Below are 16,598 nucleotides of genomic sequence, written 5' to 3' on the forward strand. Positions count from 1 at the left end.
CCCTCCAAAGAAGAAAGATAGTACGTTCCACTCCAGCCTTTCCCCCACTAGTTTGTAGGTGAAGGTTAGAGTTTGAATACATGGGCCACTAGTTTCGTGTGGTGTTGGGAAATTTTTTCCCAGCAGGGTAACACCAGTTGCATGACATCGTCAATTTTTGAGCTGTATTGTGATTTTGTGCACTCGTGTGTAGCGCTGTGCATGTTAGTTGTGTAATTGGGAACGATCTTTATGATTAATAATGTAATTTGGACCAAGTTTTACTTCAGTTTACCAACCAAAATAAGTAAAGTACACGAATCTAACCTTCGTATTTTGCTTCTGTGCAGTTTCGATGTGTTGGTGGGTGCACTTGGGCTTTCTGTCCAGAAGGACACAGTTTTGAGTTCTAGAAAGGGCACCAATTATCGAGTGGTGGTTTGGGTGGTAGGTTAGCACAGCCTTTAGGGCCATTTCTGAGATTTCTGCTAAATTTCGAAATTCCCACAAATACAGTAGGTGGGGGAGGGGGAACGGAGAAGGAGGCGTGCGGGGACCCATGTGCTGGCTACGGAAAACACATTGGTCATCTGGGTTGGAGGTAATTCATTAATCAATTTAATTAATCTGCACATCAATTTGGTATCAATACGATATAAAAATCCCGTCAGACACACCCTTATGACAGGTATGCATTCTCAATTCAGCTGTTAATAACCTTTCAACTGCTATAACTTGGAATACATTAAAAGACATTTTTCTTCATTTATTAATTTTGGGGACTACTAGACTTCCTTTAATTGTTGTACAGGATTGCAAGGTAGCAGTGGAAGAATTGTTTAGTTGTGTATAGAGAGTAAGGTATAGTTTTGATTTCGATGGCAGCGATTTCTCTTTATAACGTGATATGGGGTGGTGTCCTCCTGTGAATTTTCGTTCAGTGTAACGAAGGAACTTGATCATCAAGGAGCAACAGGTTAACATTGTGCTATATGACTGCTTGTTGGCTGTATGCTGGTTCTTTGTTGTATATATATATATATATATATATATATATATATATATATATATATATATATATATATATACATGACTTGGCATCCTGGCTGCTAGTATACCATGCCCATAAGAAATGGTGTCTATATTGTGACCCTTATTTGAATAACCTGATAAACAAATTAATTTTTTTTGAAATGTGCACAACAAAAAAGATTACTTCTGTCTTTCATTAACTTTAGAAAATCGAACTGAATAAGATAAATCCTACCCATTTATTGTGTCAGGTGACTGGGGGAATATTTCTTAACTGAAATGCTGACTCTCATTTAATAGATTTATTTTCTACTTTGATGAAAACTTTAGAAGCCGACACATTACAATTTTTCTTTAGTTACAAAACGTATGTCTGAATCAGCGTTACCTCTCATGCCTGGAAATTTATTTCTGAAACAAAGGCCTAATCTTGGTATCAGCACACATCTTTTGGCAATGGATTTTCTCTTTACCTATACTGCTTCTTATGTCATCACATTGTGTTTTTTATTTTCCAAAGCGGCAGAGTTATATAACTTCTTGAACTTTTTAGTCTCCAATTTCAATGTCAAGTTAATTACTAATCGCATTTTGGCTGTTCTTCTTTACTTCTGTCCTTATTTTTGTTACTCAGAATAATGTTCAGTCCTTGGAAGAAGGTCTTTAAATTCTTCTCATTTCCACCCAGGAAACCTGGACTTATCTATAAATGCATGTGTTCGTTATGTTTGTGATGTCTGAATCTTTGATCATATTTAACCATCGTATTCATAGCTACCCTAGTTGCGTCTGCAGAGATCCTCTATTGCCTTGTCAATGTACACTGCCCCCCTGCATCTCCACTCGACTTAATGCTCTTGTCTGAACAATGAAAGAGAAACACCCATTCCCAAAATCCTTTCTGTCCCACTTCATCGTTCAGTCAGTTTCTTGAAGCCTTTCTTAGTAGCAGGAACCTGTTTCTCAAATAATAGAGGACTGAATAACATCTTCAGCTCCAGAAGACAGTTAATGACATAGCTACTAAAGCAACAATTTTCATTACCATTGATCCTGCATGCACTCATTACCCCTGTACATCTTTCTTTCCAGCCAGACTTTCTTAATTGCCCAGTAATCTTAGCTGGTGGAATCTCCTTAAACTTCATTTCTTCAGAACTCGCTATATAAGAAAATGTCTATTTTGTACATCTATAAATTCTTTTTATAACTACCACAATCAACAGTCTTATTATTCTCATTATTAATGTTACTGAAATCATTATTATGACTATTACTATTATTATTATCACTATCATTGGTAGCAGCTGCATTAGAACAACTACTGCCAATATCAACTGTATTAGCTAAAGGGACCTGAACTGAACTCGGGAAAAAAGAAATTTATAAGCCAGTCAGACCACAAGAAAGTATTGGTTGATAGAAGAGGCGCTACGTTTTCGATTTTAAACCAGTTTAGTATTTTAAGCTGTGTGTAATTCACTCACGTTGTCACTACAAACACTTATATCATTTTGATACTCTTTTTCATATTAAAATTGGTACTACTTAGGTAACTAAGGTAAAATAGTCCCCCAGGAGGGGACTACTCAGGAGGACGTTGTTATCAGGAGAAAGAAAACTGGCGTTCTATGGATCGTAGCGTGGAATGTAAGATCCCTTAATCGAGCAGGTAGGTTAGAAAATTTAAAAAGGGAAATGGATAGGTTAAAGTTAAATATAGTAGGAATTAGTGAAGTTCAGTGGCAGGAAGAACAAGACTTTTGGTCAGGAAGATAGAGGGTTATAAATACAAAGTCAAATAGAGGTAATGCAGGAGTCGGTTTAATAATGAATAAAAACATAGGAGTGCAGGTAAGCTACTACAAACAGCATAGTGAACGCCTTATTGTGGCCAAGATAGACACGAAGCCCACACCTACTACAGTAGTAAAAGTTTATATGCCAACTAGCTCTGCAGATGACGAAGGAATTGAAGAAATGTATGAGGAAATAAAAGAAATTATTCAGATAGTGAAGCGAGATGAAAATTTAATAATCATGGGTGACTGGAACTCGGTAACAGGAAAGGGGAGAGATAGAATCGTAGTAGGTGAATATGGATTGGGGGGAAGAAATGAAAGAGGAAGCTGTCTGGTAGAATTTTGCACAGAGCATAACTTAATCATAGCTAACACTTGTTTCAAGAATCATATAAGAAGGTTGTATGCATGGAAGAAGCCGGAGATACTGACAGGTTTCAAATAGATTATATAATGGCAAGACAGAGATTTAGGAACCAGGTTTTAAATTGTAAGATATTTCCAGGGGCAGATGTGGACTCTGACCGCAATCTATTGGTTATGAACTGTAGATTAAAACTGAAAAAAACTGCATAAATGTGGGGATTTAAGGAGATGGGACCTGGATAAACTGACTAAACCAGAGGTTGTACAGAGTTTCAGGGAGAGCATAAGGGACAATTGACAGGAATAGGGAAAGAAATACAGTAGAGGAAGAATGGGTAGCTTTGAGAGATGAAGTAGTGAAGGCAGCAGAGGATCATGTAGGCAAAAAGACGAGGATTAGTAGAAATCCTTGGGTAACAGAAGAAATATTGAATTCAATTGATGAAAGGAGAAAATATAAAAATGCAGTAATGAAGCAGGCAAAAAGGAATACAAATGTCTGAAAAATGAAATCGACAGGAAGTGCAAAATGGCTAAGCAGGGATGGCTAAACGACAAATGTAAGGATGTAGAGGCTTATCTCACTAGTGGTAAGATACATACTACCTACAGGAAAATCAAAGTGACCTTTGGAGAAAAGAGAAAAACTTGTATGAATATCAAGAGCTCAGATGGAAACTCAGTTCTAAGCAAAGAAGGGAAAGCAGAAAAAAGAAAGGAGTACATACAGGGTCTATACAAGGGCGAAATACTTGAGGACAATATTATGGAAATGGAATAGGATGTAGATGAAGATGAAATGAGAGATACGATACTGCATGAAGAGTTTGACAGAGCACTGAAAGACCTTAGTCGAAACATTTTCCGGGAGTAGACAACATTCCATTAGAACTACTGACGGCCTTGGGAGAGCCAGTCCCGACAAAACTTTACCATATGGTCAGCAAGATGTATGAGACAGGCGAAATACCCTCAGATTTCAAGGAGAATATAATAATTCCAACCCCAAAGAATGCAGGTGCTGATAGATGTGAAAATTACCGAAATATCAGTTTAATAAGTCCAGGATGCAAAATACTAACGAGAATTCTTTTCAGGCAAATGGAAAAACTCGTAGAAGCCGACCTCGGGGAAGATCAGTTTGGATTTTGTAGAAATACTGGAACACGTGAGGCAACACTTACCCTACAACTTATCTTAGAAGAAAGATTAAGGAAAGGCAAACCTACATTCTAGCATTTGTAGACATAGAGAAAGCTTTCGACAATGTTGACTGGAATACTCTCTTTCAAATTCTGAAGGCGGCAGGGGTAAAATATAGGGAGCGAAAGGCTATTTACAATTTGTATAGAAACCAAATGGCAGTTATAAGAGTTGAGGGGCATGAAAGGGAAGCAGTGGTTGGGAAGGGATTGAGACAGGTTTTTAGCCAATCCCCGATGTTATTCAATCTGTATATTGAGCAAGCAGTAAAGGAAACAAAAGAAAAATTCGGAGTAGGTATCCAATCCATGGAGAAGAAATAAAAACTTTGATGTTCGCCGATGACATTGTAATTCTGGCAGAGACAGCAAAGGACTTGGAAGAGCAGTTGAATGGAATGGATAGTGTCTTGAAAGCAGGATATAAAATGAATGTCAACAAAAGCAAAATGAGGGTAATGGAATGTAGTCGAATTAAATCGGGTGATGCTGAGGGAATTACATTAGAAAATTAGACACTTAAAATAGTAAAGGAATTTTGCTATTTGGGGAGAAAAATAACTGATGATGGTCGAAGTAGAGATGATATAAAATGTAGACTGGCAATGGCAAGGAAAGCGTTTCTGAAAAAGAGAAATTTGTTAACATTGAGTATAGATTTAAGTGTCAGCAATCGTTTCTGAAAGTATCTGTATGGAGAGTAGCCATGTATGGAAGTGAAACATGGACGACAACTAGTTTAGACAAGAAGAGAATAGAAGCTTTCGAAATGTGGTGCTACAGAAGAATGCTGAAGATTAGATGGGTAGATCACATAACAAATGAGGAGGTGTTGAATAGGACTGGGGAGAAGAGAAGTGTGTGGCACAACTTGACTAGAAGAAGGGATCGATTGGTAGGACATGTTCTAAGGCATCAAGCGATCACCAATTTAGTATTGGAGGGCAGCGTGGGAGAGTAAGACCAAGGGATGGATACACCAAGCAGATTCAGAAGGATGTAGGATGCAGTTGGTACTAGGAGATGAAGAAGCTTGCACAGGATAGAGTAGCATGGAGGGCTGCATCAAATCAGTCTCAGGACTGAAGACCACAACAACAACAACAGGTAACTAAGATCTACTGTACATGTGAAACCCTGGTCTGATGTAACAGAGAGCCTGGTGGCCCTAGTCAGGTCATGCGAAGGAACTAAGTGAAGGAGCTTCATGTGAGGATCACCTCTGTCGCTTATTTCCTCGTAGACGATGGAGAATTAAACTCAGATCATCCATGCTTTCCAGCATTATTTCATGGCTGCCACACAAGGGAACATTCCCAAGTGTAAATAAACGATCCTGATGAAATTTGGGGAGTGTGTAGAGAGGAAAAAGTAATCCGGTACGAATTTCCTTGTTTGTGTCCAATTTCACTTTTAAAGGGTAAAACGCAGCTCAAATCGTTATTTTGCGTTTTCGGTACTGAGACAATATCTTTGACACGATGATACATAATAAACACTTTTCATATAAAAATTAATATGTAATTGACGTTCTTGAAAATTGTATAATCCACTTTTTTATGTCCCCATGGATGTAACTGAATCGTCAAAGTGTTTGGGATCACCAGATCAACTAGTGCCTTGTCCTCAGGTACGATGTTCTAAACGGTCCCTATACACAGACCACCGCAAGAATCTAACAATTTTCCTCCTCACTGGGAAAGAAAACATCTATGAAGCAAGTTTTCACCAGATGAGACGTTTGTTTACCCTATTTCGATGTTCTCACAAGAACATTTGTAGCTTCAAAAAGAGACTCTCGAATCCTCCATCCAAACTAACCATTAATTTTACAAAAATGTGAAAAAGTTGGTCCTCAGCGTAAAAAAGCTGTTTTGAATGTTGTACTTCAGGACGAGAAACTTTTGATGCTGGAAGAACTTTGTGAGAAGATTTTGAAATGTAGCTCTGTTAAATGATAATGATGTCGCTCTCCACAGTATATAATCGATCCTCTTCACCAAGGCTTACCAGTGTTCGAAGTATGAAATTAGAATATTTAGTGGATCACCTGTGAAAACATGATATCCCACTGAATTTTGTTTTACATTGTGTTCTCCATCATGTACATCATGCGAATAAATTTCGTTCCTTTTATACACACCGTTATGTGCATTTTAGGTGTAAACATACTGTTATATTTTAAGAATTTCTTTGCAGATTATCGTTATTGTATTGATTTTGTTTCACAATAATGGATTAATTATTATTTTCAGTTTAAAAAATAAATGTGTATGAAGCAGTAAACTACAAAACAAAAATAAACAAGAATGTAAAATATAAAACAGGAATAACTAAAATAAATAATTAATATAGCAATGAATCTTTAGATACTTTAGTTAGGTATGTTGGAAACACTCTAACAGCACGCTGTATAGTTTATTTTCCAAAAATCTTTTTTTAGAAACAAGATTTATTTCTCACAGATATATGTGGCTTGAAAGCTTTATGATGAAACAATAGTTTTCAGTTTTCTAAATTAATTAACAGTGATGGGATATTTTGTGAAATTTCAAATTATTGCAAAAGTTGATTATACAGTTTTCAAGAACGTTAATTACACATCAACTTTTTTATGGAATTTTTTTTTTTACATTTCATCGTTGTGAAGATATCCCATCGAAATTTAACACGCCAAATCACATTTTGGGATGTGCTGTACTCCTTAAAAGTGAAATATGGGACAAACAAAAGTTACACATTGCATTACTTTGCCCCCTATATAAATCGCCAAGTTTCATCACGTTCGTTTATTGGCACTTTGCAATGTTTCCTTGTCAGTCACGCACGTGACGCATTTCTATTAGTACAGAAACAATAGCATATGGCAGGGTTTCAACTAACATTTTAGCAGCATTACCACACAGTCCAGTGTTCTGCAAATCCTATATTGCAACACGTCACGCTTTACGTATTTCACCCAATCAACAGCTTGAAAGAAATGAATTTTAAAACTGTTACAATTTTTCGACTGGATTCTTTACACATTTTGGTCATTGATGAAGTGTCGTTCACATGTTACTGGTAAATCCATGATCACTCCATGCACTGTTGCTCACATTAAGAACAACATTAGCTGGTAGGAGATGAGCTTGTTTTATTAATGTGTAATGTGAGTTTCTATAGAATCATGTCACTGATTCCCATATGAACCTCTTCACCACTGAGTTGTGCTAGGGCCCATTGTACAGTTATTTGGTTAATTGTTCCACTATGTTTCTTGCCCTATTGCTTTTCCTGTCTATAGCTCCCCCAGGTACCCCTACATGTACCATTCATAGACTTTGTACATTTCCTCATTACAATCTAACAAGTGCTCTAATTTACATCAATAAGTTGTTCTCTGAATACTATCAGGGATGAACATAATTTCTGACCTCATCTTTAAGATTTGGTGGAAGAAGGAGTATGAGGTTTTAATAGTTAATCGAGTTGAGTTTGTTACAAACGCAGAAGATTCGATGAATGCGGTGTGGTCGACCACTTCTTTTAAAGATAACTCTTTTAAAAAAATAATCCTGGCACTCACTCAAAGTTACTTAGAAAAAGCGTTCAAATCCTATATGTGGATGATGGGATGGATTTTTGGACCAGCGACCTAGCGAATACGAGTACTGCGTCTAAACCACAGTGTGAAATGTCTTGGTTACATTTATCAGGACTAGACACAAATTTCTGTTAGGAATTCAAGTGACCAAAATAAAAATAACTTCAAGGCATCAAAATGTAGTAATACACCAGCAGGGGATTCTCTGAGACCAGTTTGTGTAAGAAAAACATAATGCATAATTGGACATAATAATTTATTTTTTAATGATACAAAATAATGCATTAACAACGATTTATGTTCTTGGCTGAGACAGCTAACTAAATGAAATACAAGTGTCACTGTTAAGGTAGTTATTAGAACTGAGCCATAATTACTCTCTGAAATATATTCTGATTTATCACCAGAAGTAGTGATCACCATGAAGTGTAAGGGCAAGAGCCATAAAGGTACTTCTCCTCGTCTCAATTGAAGTAATATCCATAAATGCATTCGATGTGCGTCCACTTATTCGTTGGGAGATACTCGTAGTAGCTGGAGCAGTCACTGGGATCTGGAACGATTTCCAGCGGGTTTGAACACTCGCCGCCAGTGGAGGGAGGAGTCCTGCTGGGCTATATGAATGTAAGCAAAGATGTATTTATTCGGCCCTGGTGTATATACTGCCCTGTATCACAGGTATGCTATGTGGCAATAGCATTTGGACCTCAGTGAAGGCGTTGTTGGCACGTCCGGAGGTGTAGGCTGTGCTGTGCTGGGAGTCACGGTAGGGGGAGTGCCAGGCGTGTCGGACGACGCTGTTGGCTGTGACGATCCTGTGGCTGAAGACGTTGCTGGCTGTGTGTCTGCAGACGTAGGCCCTGCCGTGCTGCCAGGTGTGGTGGGAGGTGTGCCAGATGTTGCGTCAGGTGACGGTGTTGTCGGTGACGAATAAGTGGGTGAAGGTGTAAGTGGGGTGTCGGAAGACGAGGGCTGTGTCGTGCTGGGAGGCACAGATGAAGGGGTGCCAGATCCTGTGCCAGACGTAGTGGTCGGTGACTAATTTACGCCTGAGGACGATGATGAAGAGCTCATCACTAACGAATTTGTTGGGCCATCGCTGCATCTAAGAGAAAGGAAAAAAGCTCATTATTGAAAAACATTTACTGCAAGAAGAACAGGTGCAATTTAATAGCCACTGCAAGTGGCTTGTTTATCACCTGCAACTGTACCACTGCCAAGAAAGAATTCAGGTATACTTACTTTTTTATTTTACACATAAGGGTTCTATAGGACCAAATTCAGGAGCAAATATCTATGTTTATGAAATGATCGACTGCATTAAAGTGGCATCAGAAAAGTAATAATATCAGTACATATAAAGCAGAGTGTATGAGTACATGTGAACGTTCCAGATCCCCTCCCAAACCCCTGGATCTATTTCAACCGAATTTTGCACAGAAACAGCTGGCCTCACTTGTAGCAGCACTCTTTATTACTTCAAAACACCAATATGAACGGTGATGTGGGCAAAGATGTCTTTATTGGGCCCTGGTGTATAGACTGCCCTGTATCACAGGTATGCTATGTGGCAATAGCATTTGCCTTATCGACCTGCATTGCAGGGCAGCGTCAATGTTAGTGGCATAGAACGACTTTCCAGCCCCTGGAATGTAGGCTGCCCTGCAAGACACAGGTGTGTTGTAGTAGTGCTGGCCTGACTTATCGATCTCCTTTGCATGGCAGCCTACACTTCAGCAGAAAAACCGGTTTTCAAGTCTCTAATGGTAGACTGACCTGCATGACAGGTGTATTGTAGTATCTGCTGCTTCATCAACCTGTTGCTTACAGACCACACGTGCAAATAGGCATGGATTGGGAACAGTTGAGATGGCTAGGTAGGAAGGAATGAACAGAAAAAGGGGGAAGGAAAGGGACAGAGAGAGAGGGAGTATGAGGTGGATGGGGACAAGGGTCTGGAGGAGATGAGTAAGATGCAGTGGGAAGGAGGAGTTGTCAGGAGAGGGGCTAGAGGGAGATAAATAGAAAGAGGGAGGCATAGAGAGTGACAGAAATAAGGGGAGTAGGAGATGGACAGAGGGGGCGACAGAGAGCAAGTGGGAGACTGACAGCAGGGGATGGGCAGAGAGGGTCGGACGAAATGGCCAGGGAAGTGGGAACATCAGAAGTGAGGAGATGAGGTGGAGATGGGCAAGATGTGAGTGAGGAGGAGGTAATGACAAGGAGGGGCGAGGCTGGGATGTGTAGGGGTGGGAGAAGGGTATGGATAGAGGTATGGGGGAAGGATGAGATGGTCAGAAAGAGGAGGAGATGTGTAGACTCGGTGAGGAGAATATGGATCCACAGAAAGGGTGGGGGTGGACAGTGTAATATATGTGTCGAACATGTATGCAGACGAAGATGTGCAGAAAAGGTTAGTAGATAAAATAAAATTTATACGAATTCTATGCAGATGACATTCTACAAGTATATACTAGCGTAATCAAAAATATGACATCAGAATTAACTTAATTTCTTTTTCCAGGTCTCCTTGACAGAATGGAAGGTGTCAGCCACGAGAAAATTCTTCAGTTTGGTGTTGAAAGTGCGAGGATTACTGCTAAGATACATTACTTCTTGTGATAGCTTATGAAAATGCATTCAGGGAAGTACTGCGCACCTGTGTGCATAGAAGTCAGTGAGGCATAAACCAAATGCAGAGTGGATTTCTGCCTAGTATTAAGCGAAAGGTGGTAATTGTTGGCAATAAGCTCACACTACCAACAACAAACGTCATTGAAGAACATATACATTCAGAGGCCAGTGTCAGAATTCCCAAACTCTAAGCGGTCAAGAGGTTCGCGAACTTACATCACCGTTTCTGAGTCTACATTCCCAATATGTAGGGGAGGATTTATCTTAACAAACAGGATGGTCTGAAACAGTCTGAAAAGCATGTAAGGTTGTCGCGTCGTAGGTTGTGCTGAGAAATAAATGATCCGAAAGAAAAAAAAAACCTATATTGTGCAATTTCCGTTTTGCCATTGGAGTTAGACAGAAAGGCTGTTGTCTGTGCAAATTGAAGTAGCCCGTCAAATACAGTTAACGTCAGCTGTTCTCACAGTGTAGATGATAGCGTGCGACACTGCTCAGCATTTGGCTCAGGTTCGTTACTTGCTACCATTCCATGTCCAATTTTTGTATCGCTCTATTGTTCGGTTTTTGGGAAGCCAAACAAGAAACACACTTGGCTATACTGTTTCTGACAGGTCACTTGAATTTGCGTGCAAAGTGACCTGATTGGCTAACCTCAATACTCTTACCTCACAAAAGGCGCGCCGGCCGTTGTGGCCGAGCGGCTCTACGCGCTGCAATCCGGAACCGCGCTGCTGCTGAGGTCGCAAGTTCGAATCCTGCCTCCGCCACGGATGTGTGTAATGTCCTTAGGTTAGTTAGGTTTAAGTAGTTCTAAGTGTAGGGGACTGATGACCTCGGATGTTAAGTCCCATAGTGCTTACAGCCATTTGAACCATTTTGAAAACGAGCAATATATATAAAATTTTCCCTCAACAACCATCTCTCAGCACAATCTACGCTGCAGCACCCTTACCAACTTTTCAGACTTATTCTGACCACCCTGTATTACGGCATATGCCATAAGCGAATGGAAATTGGTAAAACAGACTTATTGCAGATACTGTTGTAAAGGTAAATCAAGCAGCCTTCAGTTTTTGAACAATATCCTAAACATGGGCTTTCAATGATACCTTATGGCAAGAGAGTGTCATAGCAAACAGAAATATCTTAGGATCAGCTGTCATTTGACAAGGCATGTCTATGGTACTATATAAAGACAAGTCGTTCGTTAATGCTGTTACCAAAAATCTCGACCGATGTACTTCAGGTTTTTCAGTGATACCCTAATTGTTTGGATTGACGTAGGCTACACATTTATTTCTAAATATATGTGGTGTAAGTACACTGAAGGGAAAACTGCATTGCCAGAAGAAGTTGTGCTACATAAACGAAAATTGGTAGGCGTTTTTCTACACCTGGAAGATGACGTCTATTCGGATTTCACACCAGCCATGTAAGAGTGCCGCTGAAAGCGCCAGTATGAGGTGATAATCACGTATGCTTTAAACATGGTCGTGAGTATTAGTTAGCTTTGAGACTGGGCACAGTGAGTTGTTGTTAGTCAAGTGTGGCTTTGAGACGACAAATATGCCACAATCAACACCTCATTGCGTTTGAACGAAGTCGTGTAATAGGGCTACAAGAGCGTGAATGTTCCCACCACGATGTTGCTGGAAGACTTGGCAGGAATTTAAACACTGTATGTGCCTGTTGGCAGCAGCGGTCAGGAGAATGTGTGTCCACAACTAGACTTGTCTCCGGAGGCCCACATGGCACTGCCGACGGGGAAGACCGTCATGTTTGGCATAGGACTCTGTCGCCTCGTACTGCTTCTGCAGCAACAGTTTGAGCGACAGTTAACGCAACGAACTGTTACAAATAGGTTTCTTCAAGGGCAGCTCCGAACCAGGCTCCCTGCAGCAGATATTCCACTGTCTCCAAACCACAGCCATTTGTGACTTGACTGGTGTCAAGCGAGAGCTCATTGGAGGGCAGGCAGAAAGTCTGTTACGTTTCCTGATGAAAACTGGTTGTGTCTCAGTGCTAGTGATGGCCGTGTGCCCGTACGAAGAAGGCCAGTTACGGCCTGCAACCAACCTGTCGGCATGCTAGACGCACTGGACCTATACCAGGAGTTATGGTCCGGGGCACAATTTGTTATGACAGCAGAAGGACTCTCGTGGTTATCACGTGCACCCTGACTGGAAATTTGTACATAAACTCGGTGATTCGACCTGTTTTCCTGCATTTTATAAAGAGCATTTTCCAGACAGTGTTTCTCAATAGGATAACGCTCACCTACTTGCCGCTGTTGTTACCCAACATTCTCTACAGTCTATTGACATATTGTCTTGGCCTTCTTGATCACCACATCTGTCTCCAATCGAGCATGTATGTGAAATAATCAGACTAAAACACCTGTGTCATCCACAACCGTCATTAACCGTCCATTTCTCCAAATGCATCAGGCACTGGCCACAAACTGACGTCTGGCACCTGTACAACACAATACATGCATGTTTGAATGCTAGCATCCAACATTCTGGCGGTTATTATTATAGCAGCATTTCACATTTGCAATGGGCTATCTCGCACTTAAATTAACATGTGTGGTTGCAATGTTAATCAATTAAAAATGTCACCTAGACAAATGTATATCCTAAATTTCATTATTCTACATTAATTATGTTTTTGGGCTTGCAATTATATATATATATTCTTAGTGAAATACCTGAAATGTTCTTGCCCGATTTATTTTAAATTTTACGTAATGCTCTAAGAAAAGCTCATACAGACATGAGCTACATAATTAATATAAGTTGTATATAAATAAATATACAAAAATCTATGTGACTATATTAAAGGAAATCGTTCTGGAATCATATATATATATCCACGAACCTACTACGGTGTCGTAGCAGGCGGAAAGGTGATACTCCGACGTGGCGCGTGCCCGGGTGGCGGATAGGGGTGTTCTCACCGGTTGCCGGCGGATATGAGTAAAATAAAATAGCTCTCGCGGACCAAACACTCAACCTCTATGGTTCACAACCATAGTTGTAATTCGGAGCTTGCTCCATCCGAAGCTCAATACCTTCGATAGTCAAATATGGACATAAATCTTTTAAAAAAGTCTCCAACGCTTGGCACTACCCAAGGAAGACTGCACTCGGATACGGTGGGCAGTCACTTAAAAGATAAGTTGGATGAGTCGGAGCATCTAGAAATACCCGAGACAGACCAAAGACCAAAACAGAAATTAAAAATGAAACAAATAAATTATTTATCAACATTTAACATTAACTCCCTGGCACAAGTAGGAAAATTGAAAATTATAACTAATTAACTAGACAAACAAGGTATCCTAATACCAGGACTACAAGAGATGAGGAATTCGGACCAGGTGCCCATGGAATATCAAGGTTATAGAATATACAAAGGCATCCCGGGAGAAAGAGTGATGAAAAATTGTCCACAATTTGGTACGGGATTCACAGTCAACTTAAAAATAATTGAACCGATAACAGATTTCCAGGCCCAATCTCCTAGGCTCTCGACGCTGACAGTAAAAGCATCAAATAAAAACTATACAATAATTAACGCCCATGCTCCCACGAATGATAAAAACAATAGGAGAAAAACCAGAGAAGAGACGGATGAATTCTGGGACCTACTAGATCAAACAGTGACAAATATAAACAAAAATCATAGTAAAATTTTAATAGGTGATTTCAATGCACAACTGGGCAATGAAAAGAGATACAGAGACATAATAGGAAAATGGCCGGCTCAAAAACGAACCAATAAGATTAGTAGAATTCTGTAGAAACCATAACATGATATCAAAATAGACCTATTTTATGAGAAAACCCAGTAAACTAAAGACATGGAAACACCCAGATTGGAAAAAGGGGGAATGGCAATTAGATCACGTCTGTATGGACAAAAATTACCATAAAGAAATCCAAAATGTTAAAGTACTTAGAGGAATAGACATGGGGCCAGACCATTACATGGTGAAAATCAAATGTAAATTCACACCTGCAAAGAAACCAAAGTCCAAATTTAAAATGAGAAAAATATATGACCCTCATAAACTAATAAACAATGATCAATATAAAGAACTAACTCAAAAAATTGAGAAAACTGATAAATTAGAAGAGATAGTCCCGAAACTAAAAGAAATAGCCGAAAAAATTGCCCCACCAAGCCCAAGGAAAAAGCATCAATGGTGGAATGAGGAAGGCGATAAAGCATTTGTAAATAGGCACCAAGCACGGTTAAATCATCAAAGCCAGAAAACAGAGAAATCACATGAAGAATTGACTAAACAAAGAAAACTAACTCAAAAAGACAAATCAAGGGATTATTATAAAATATTTAGTAAACAACTTCAAAAATATGAACCACCAACACTCATGTTAAAAGATACAACCGGAAAAATAGCACACAACAATAAAGATAATGCCCAAATTCTAGCAGATGCATTCGATCAACTACTGAATGGTGAAGAACCAAAAGAATGGCTTCATATAAACACAGAAACGCCCATTAAAACTTCAACAGAATACATTGGTCCACCAAACATTAATGAAGTAAATCAAGCCATTAAAGAATTGAAAAATTATAAAGCTAGTGGCGAAGACCAAACATTTGCAGAGCTGTGGAAAAATGCATCAGAATCAAGTAAGGAATCACTTCACCAAAGTTTAATTAAAATGTAGAATGATGAAACATTGCCGCAACATTGGGCAACAGCGGTAATACACCCTCTACACAAGAAAGGAGATAGAACTAATCCGGACAACTATAGAGGAATCTCTCAGTTGGATTGTACATATAAAATATTTTAAGAATAATTTATAATCGATGCAAAGGTGATCTGGAAAAAGAATTAGGGGATTACCAAGGAGGATTTCCACCATGGCGCAGCTGTCCGGAACAAATCATAACACTAAAATTGGTAATGGATATTTACAAAAGAAGACAGAAACAAATGATTTTAACTTTCGTGGACTTTAAAAAAGCATATGATAGTATTCACAGACCTTCAATGTTGAAAATACTACGAAATCTTGGATACATCCTAAACTAGTGAAGATGATAAGCTTAACTTTAACAAATACTAAATCAAAGGTGAAGTTCAGAAGTGAAATGTCTGAACCCTTCACAATTAAAACAGGACTAAGACAAGGTGATGTATTATCACCCCTTCTGTTCAACTGTACTCTGGAATATTTAATGAGAGAATGGTATAAAGAAAATAAAAAATATATAAAAATTGGGTACAATAAAGAGAAAATTAGCCTAAATTGTTTGGGATTTGCAGATGATCTGGCACTACTAGCCAACAACATTGAAGAGCCTAGGGATCAACTCACAAATCTCCAAAATATTGCAGGAAAAGTAAGATTAACAATTTCATTTGAAAAAACAAAATTAATGGCAACAGACGCTCTTGTAATAAATAGTGTACAGATGTGTGGGACTGATATAGAAATTGTAAAACAATTTAAGTACCTTGGAGAAAATATAACCTATAACTTAAATGAAAAAATGTCCTGGACAGAGAGAACTAATAGATTATGAAGAGCCCAAAAAGTATCCAGGAACACATACAACAATAAATGTTTGTCAATAAATACAAAATTAAAACATTACAAGACTGTTGTCCAGCCAGAAACAACCTATGGAAGTGAAACCCTGTTTAAGCTAAATCAAAAGAACAACACAGACAAAATTGTAAAAATAGAAAGAAGAATAATAAGGACATGCATCAATAAAAAGTACCAAAAAGCAGGAGAATGGCGTATTGTCCCAAATCAGTGGTATATCAGGAGATAGAACCAGTAACAGATACCATGAGAAAGAAGAGAATATCATTTTTAGGCCATCTATTGAGAACACCTGAAGACAGATTAATACGCAAAATTTTGGAGAAACTCTGGACACAAAAACAACAACCTGTCTGAATAAAGGAAATAAAAGAAGACATGAAAGAACTAGACATAACGC

At 38.9% G+C, this 16,598-nt stretch overlaps 1 protein-coding gene across 9 annotated transcripts in view; it reads right to left on the reverse strand.

The window, feature by feature from the left end:
• LOC126266854 (mucin-5AC-like) overlaps positions 1 to 16,598 on the reverse strand; it is a 622,221-nt gene that overhangs the window by 266,693 nt on the left and 338,930 nt on the right. Inside the window, exon 5 of one of the 9 annotated variants that reach the window (XM_049971469.1) lies at positions 8,207 to 9,072. The exons of the other annotated variants lie outside the window; for them this stretch is intronic. Within the exon in view, the coding sequence (XP_049827426.1) occupies positions 9,006 to 9,072 (67 nt within the window). The 3' untranslated portion in view covers positions 8,207 to 9,005. Of the gene's footprint in view, positions 1 to 8,206; positions 9,073 to 16,598 lie in introns of those variants that run through there. 9 annotated transcript variants of the gene reach the window in all.

Source organism: Schistocerca gregaria, chromosome 4, assembly GCF_023897955.1.
Source record: "Schistocerca gregaria isolate iqSchGreg1 chromosome 4, iqSchGreg1.2, whole genome shotgun sequence".
Classification (NCBI taxonomy): domain Eukaryota; kingdom Metazoa; phylum Arthropoda; class Insecta; order Orthoptera; family Acrididae; genus Schistocerca; species Schistocerca gregaria.